General features: G+C 37.9%; 1 protein-coding gene across 3 annotated transcripts; it reads left to right on the top strand.

The window, feature by feature from the left end:
• Positions 1–707: 707 nt before the first annotated feature.
• Positions 708–6,188, top strand: LOC121246104 (pentatricopeptide repeat-containing protein At5g66520-like). 3 transcript variants are annotated; one of them, XM_041144112.1, is made up of 4 exons: positions 721–935; positions 1,077–3,512; positions 4,552–4,822; positions 5,808–6,188. In XM_041144112.1, the coding sequence occupies exon 2, from the start codon at positions 1,189–1,191 to the stop codon at positions 3,064–3,066; it is 1,878 nt and encodes a 625-aa protein (XP_041000046.1). In that variant the 5' UTR covers positions 721–935; positions 1,077–1,188; the 3' UTR covers positions 3,067–3,512; positions 4,552–4,822; positions 5,808–6,188. The 3 variants fall into 3 exon arrangements, 2 of the variants coding, with proteins under 2 accessions (XP_041000047.1, XP_041000046.1); XM_041144113.1 differs by having other exon boundaries at positions 708–935; positions 1,072–3,512; positions 4,552–6,188; XR_005937055.1 differs by lacking the exon at positions 1,077–3,512 and having other exon boundaries at positions 4,552–6,188.
• Positions 6,189–6,657: the final 469 nt, after the last annotated feature.

The following is a 6,657-nucleotide window of genomic DNA, read 5'->3' as shown; positions in this document are numbered from 1 at the left end:
AGACTATATAATAGTATTAATATTAGACTATTGGTATAGTTATAAGTTATATATTAGTATTAGTTATAAACTATATATTTAATATTAGTATTAGTTATAAACTTTTAGTAAAAACTTGTAGTATTAATTATAAGTATAACTATAGTTATTAGTCTATATTAGACTATTAGTATTAGTTATAAACTTTTAGTGATTTAGTATTAACATTTTATGTAATAATTTATAAATTATAATAAGAAATTATTTCATATATGAATATATATAATTATATATATTATATATAAAAATTTCACATAATAATTTATAAACTTATATATATATTAATATATATAATATTTTGTATAAAATTTATATATACAATAATACAAATATTATTTTATATATATATTTTTTATCAACCGGTTCGGTCTAGTTCGGGCCAGTCCGAAAAATTCTAAAATCGGAACAGGACCAGAACCGGCCGGTTTTCACATTCTAAGAATCGGTCTCGGACCGGACCGATTCAAAACCGGTAAAACCGGTCCGGTTCGGATCGGTTTTTCGGTTTTCCGGTTTGAATTTACACTCCTATCTGTTCTATTGTTCTTCTCTTAAAATGTTCACGTGTAAAATTTTGATTGGAGGGTATAAAATTCCTTTATTCACCTAGCCGTGTTTGAAGTTAATCCGTATATGTTTATAAATTGGTTTTTTTTTTTAAGTTTTTTAAGATGGTTCGAATTCGTTACAAGACTTCTTCGTTGGAATGCAATCATCAACGTGGCTTACCACCCGAACCTTCTATCTTATCTCTGATAATTCTTGATCCTACGTTCGCCGGAAATTTTGTGGAGGCAGAGGGCTAGTCTCCGGCTACAATGGCGAGGGACTTGCCGATGGGCCCTCAGCTGGAGCAGTTCCACGGTGATATCAAGCGAGAATTTCCGAGCCCTTGCGTATGTTCCTATTAATCTCTCTCTCTCTCTCTCTCTCTCTCTGTGATTATTGTGATATGGTTGTGAATATTGCTATCTGACTTTAATTGGAAGCGGGTTACGATTAGTCTTTTGACTGAAAATACGATGTTCGAAGTGTAGGGGTAGTAACCGCTTACTCTCCACGAACACTCAGCTAAGGAGTGTTCATTGATTGAAAATAAGAGGTTCAAAGTATAGGGGTCCTCACTCCTCAGGGAGTCTCACAAAGAAAATGATCTCACTCCAGCTCCTTCAAGCCGCCCCACAGCATATAAGCTCACCCAGTTCGCACCTTTCACCATTGCACGGTCTCGTGTCATGCTCTTCCATGTCTCAGCTCAAGCAGTATCACTCCCAACTCATACGACTCGGCCTCTCGGCCGATAACGATGCTATGGGCAGAGTTGTCAGGTTCTGTGCTATCTCCAAAAATGGTGATCTGCGTTATGCTCTACAAGTTTTTGATACAATTCTTCACCCAGATACCTTCATTTACAATACCATAATGAGAGGTTACTTGCAATGTCAACTCCCCAGACACTGCGTTCTCTTGTACTCGCAGATGTTGCACGAATCTGTTACACCCAATGGATTTACCCTCCCTACTGTTATAAGAGCTTGTAGCGACGATAATGCTATTGAAGAGGGGAAACAAGTACATGCCCATGTTGTAAAATTCGGGTTTGAAGCAGATGTTTATTCTCAAAATAATTTGATTTATATGTACGTGACTTTTCAGTCTTTGGAGAAAGCAAGAATGGTCTTTGATAAGATGCTTGTGCGGAATGTTGTGTCTTGGACCGGTTTAATTAGTGGGTACTCACGGTGGGGGTTTGTTGACGAGGCTTTTGAAGTTTTTAAGCTCATGCGAGAGAGGAATTCTGTTTCTTGGAATGCCATGATTGCAGCCTATGTTCAGAGCTGTCGTTTCCATGAGGCATTTGCTTTGTTTGACAGGATGCGAGCTGAAAAGGTGGTCTTGGATAAGTTTGTGGCGGCTAGTATGTTGTCAGCTTGTACAGGTTTAGGAGCTTTAGAGCAAGGGAAGTGGATACATGGGTATATCGACAAAAGTGGAATTGAATTAGACTCAAAGCTTGCAGCAACTATTATTGACATGTACTGTAAGTGTGGCTGCTTGGGGACAGCTTTTGAGGTTTTCAATGGGTTACCCCACAAGGGAATATCTTCATGGAATTGCATGATTCGTGGTCTAGCAATGCATGGGAAAGGAGAGTCTGCCATTCAGCTCTTTAAAGAGATGGAGAGGGAGATGGTAGCTCCTGATAACATCACTTTCGTGAACCTCCTCAGTGCATGTGCTCATTCGGGGTTAGTTGAGGAAGGGCGTCATTACTTCCATCATATGGTTGAAGTTCATGGTATTGAACCCAGAAGAGAACATTTTGGATGCATGGTTGATATTCTTGGAAGAGCTGGAATGCTGGAGGAAGCAAGAAAGCTTATCAATGATATGCCCATGAGCCCTGACGCAAGTGTCCTGGGTGCTCTTTTTGGAGCTTGTAAAATTCATGGAAACGTTAAGTTGGGAGAGGAAGTGGGGAAGAGAGTAATTGAACTAGAGCCCAATAACAGCGGGCGCTATGTGTTATTAGCCAACCTATATGCCAATGCTGGTAGATGGGAAGATGTGGCCAACGTGAGGAAACTGATGAATGACAGGGGAGTGAAGAAAGTTCCTGGTGTTTCCATGATCGAATTGGAGGGTGTCCTCAATGAATTCATAGCAGGGGAAAGGGCTCATCCTCAAGCTGCAGAGATTTATGCCAAGGTAGACGAGATGTTGGAGCGTATAAGATTTATCAGCTATGTACCTAACACAGATGGAGTATCTTGTTTTGATATTGAGGAGGAGGAAAAGGAGAAGCCCTTGTACTACCACAGTGAAAAACTGGCAATTGCCTTTGGCCTGTTAAAGACTAAACCAGGAGAGACTCTTCGTATCACAAAGAATCTGCGAGTCTGTAAAGATTGTCACAATGTAACTAAGCTCATCTCAAAGGTTTATGATCGCCAAATAATCGTCAGGGATCGCAATCGCTTCCACCATTTTAGAATGGGAGAGTGTTCTTGTAAAGATTACTGGTAAACCCATGTGTGCATCTTTTGTTTTGCCTGAATGGACAGACAATCATGTTGGTTGTCCTTAAAACTCATCAAAAAGGGATTGCTAATACATACTATAAGTATTTATACGTGCTCTACTTGGTTTCTTAGAAGATGTAATTAGCAAACCTCTTCATTGCTTATTGAGGTTCCCTCAAAGCTCTAAGAAAAGAGCTATCTATGGTTTGGATTGTTTGAGTTAGTTATTGGGTGAATCTTATATTTGTTATGAGCTACTTGTGGAAGTGGGGTACACTAAAGAGGTCACAGGTACCCAAATTGTGACTGATAACTACTCATCTCTGTTGACACCATCTGCATGAGGGCACTTCAGATGGTAACTAGTCTTCTGGCTCTCTCTATATGCTCAAAAGTTGGCACGTCTGCAACTAACTATATGTGGTTTGAAAAAGTGAAGCGGGATGTGAGGTATGATCTTCTTGCTGAGGAGATGAAATTTATGATTTTATAACCCTGTGAAATTTTTCAGGGCGACCAAACATACTCTACTAAACCACAAATAGTGAGATAATACTTCCTTCGATCCCGGTTTCTACCTAAATATACTGTGATATTATTCATGAGCAAAAAATGATATATTACAAAAGTAGAGTAGTCTGTTGAACTCATAAATAGATTGCAGTTGTGCTTGGGTTAATTATGTCTTCACCATAGCTTTCGTCTATTTTGTGTGGTCATCTAACTTGATTATGTTAATCATATCCCGTGCATAATTTTTTTCAACAATCTGAGTCTTTTTTCTTTTTTAAAAGCCCAACTGACCTTGAAATCAATTAATTTAGATTGAAAGGACTCTGAGAAATCTGAGGATGTAACTCCTGTAAAGCAGGTATCTGTTTCCTGGAAACCCCCTCTTCACAGTTCAGCCACCCTCTCTCTATGGCTGCTTACTTCCTAAATCCATCATATAGATATATAATCTTGATGCCAGGGCGGTAGGAGAAACAATTACCTTCGATTGATTGCGTATGAATATGGGTTTCTTTCCTTACTAAATCTTACGTTGGCCTTAGCTGTTCGGACTTTGGATTCTCTTCAACTTCTTCATCCAAAACAAACCCAAATTCCAAAGCCCTATGAACATAGAAGTCTCAAAACCCCCCTCTCTGCACTCTATACCGACTACAGGTTTCTGTCCTTCTGTTCTAACAGTTCGTTGAGGTTGATTTTTTTTTTTGCCTTTTTCAGTATTATTTTTTATTTTCAATTATCCTTTTGCCTTTCCAAAACAATTTTCAAGGTTAAAACTTTCGCTTCATTAGCCCAGAGCAGTTATAGGTAACTCCAATTTTTTTCTTTATATATCTTAACAAACAGAACGAAGGTAATAATTGATTGGGGCATTGCTGATTGCTTTTTCTTGAATTATATTTGCATGCTAATGTTTGATATCTGAGCCATTTGAGTTTGAGTAATTTTGTTATTCGTTTCCTTTTTCCAAATCTAGAATGACTGAAAGCAAACTAGTGATTGGGCTTTCATGGGAACAGAAGCTGCCAACTTTGTCATTAGGAACGCATGGATCTGTTTACCGATCAACAAGGAAAAAAACAAGCCCCATAATGAGTCTCTGAGCAAATCTCAAAACCACTGAAGCGACTGCACTTTTGGAGATCCCAATCCGAGCTCGTTGATGGACTCTTCGTCCCTCTGAATGACCCAAGAAAGTTAAACAAGTTGATGAGAAAGCAACTCAAAGATACTGCCGGCAAGAGTTGGTATGTCAGTGTTTCAACAAGATTATATGTTAACTTTTTTTTCATTTGATACGATTGGTTGCTGGGAAAGTGGAAGAAAGGAAACATTGAAATTGTGCGGAATTCTCTGTTTATGGTTTCAAGCTGTTGAGTTTCTGTATTCAACTGACTCAGATAGTTTTAGGTGTAAACGAGAGGAGGAAATTTCTTTTGGTACTCAACTATCAACATTCTTGAAGAAGTATCGTTTTTCCTCCCCCTAAAACTCAGCGACCAAACAGAGCTAAACTCAGCTGTGAGTTGCTTGCTCAACGATTCAACCTTGTGTGCTTTCAGGATGTGCAATTTTTGTAAATTTAGGCCCTATAGTTGTGTTATTAAATGTAATCTTCTGCATGAGGTGGTTCACTTCAGATAAATTGGAAACTGCCAGAGAGATTATGTAGAAGGTTGGGCACTTCATGTAATGATCCTGACCTATGCTTTAGGGATTGATTGGATTCATAATGAGCATTATAAAATTTCTGCTTACTATGTGTCGAATGTAAAATGTGTTATTGGCCCTATGTTAGATAAATAACCAACTGAAACTGAAAGTGAAAATTGATTGATATTTCCACAACATATATAGAACTGAAATTGGTAATAGTAATGACTTTACGGCAGTGGTGTTTGTTCAAGCTGTCAATGACTCTGATATGCACCTCTTTTTTCTTTTCCTTTTTTTGGACAAAAAAAAAAAAAAAAACTATGATTTGCATACACTTGCTTATCCGCATATCTTTTTGTGACCTTGCACACAACCTCATGGGTGATAAATTTACCCTGCACCATCAAAATTAGTTTCCATGACCATGTGTAAGAAGAGCACATGTAGTTTGGACAGCAATCTTTGTTTGCATTTGATTTATTTTTTCGAATAGCCAGAATATCTTATCAAATGAATGATTTTAATTTTGGCATGTTGTCTATGCTGCTCTCGTGTTCATGCTCAAACCTTTTGAAGGAAACGCTAGGTTCAAGAGATAGAAGAAAAGAATCGACGAGCCGAAAATGATAAATGGAAGAGAAAGGTCCGGCAGTCGTGGAAGTATCAAAGAGAGAGAGATAAGAAAGGCAATACTTTGTCACAACCCACGAATGAAGTGCTTGGGCCATGGGCTTTGGGCCAGTTTAATTCCATTTACAATTGCTTTTATTGTGATTTAGCAGGTTATTTGGACTATAATGTAGTTAGTAGACTTGGGCCCTTAATTTTATTTTCTTGTATGATTTTAGTTGTGTTAGCCTAGGCCTATGTAGGAGTCATCTTCCTTATGTATGAGCCAAGGGCTCTAGGTTTCATCTATCCAGAAAGTTAATGCAAATTCTATTTCTTTTTCTCTTATCATCTTCTTTATTTCTTCAATGGAGGTGCTCCCCTCGAAGTAAACAATTTCTATGTATTTCTCTTTAAGTAACTTGAGGTGTGTTACAAGTGGTATATAGAGCCAGCCTTTCCTTGGCAACTACCTCATCAATTCATAGAAATGAACGAAATTATCTCATCATTACTCAAAATTAAAGAGATGGTTGAGCCGTCGTAACAATATTATGAAGTTATTTTACAAATATTCAGAGATGTCAAAAATAACTTTAAAAAATTCAAAAACAACTTCAAAGAGTTCACTTATTTGGAACAAGAGATCCATGCATTGCAGGAAGAGGAAGAGGAAGAACAGGCCATGGGTCATCCCATCAATCCAAAATTAATTTTCCAACACTCAAATTTCTATCTCCGACTTTCGTTTCCGTCACTTTCCAAAAATTATTTCTCCTCTCATTCCTTTCCGTCAGAGGTTCCAAGCAAATGGCCT

This window comes from Juglans microcarpa x Juglans regia, chromosome 1S (assembly GCF_004785595.1).
Source record: "Juglans microcarpa x Juglans regia isolate MS1-56 chromosome 1S, Jm3101_v1.0, whole genome shotgun sequence".
NCBI classification, from domain to species: domain Eukaryota; kingdom Viridiplantae; phylum Streptophyta; class Magnoliopsida; order Fagales; family Juglandaceae; genus Juglans; species Juglans microcarpa x Juglans regia.
This window is presented reverse-complemented; position numbering and strand designations above follow the sequence as displayed.

Excerpts from the sequence above, each read along its gene's own strand:
- LOC121246104 (XM_041144113.1), top strand. The coding sequence starts at position 1,189 with ATGATCTCACTCCAGCTCCTTCAAGCCGCCCCACAGCATATAAGCTCA.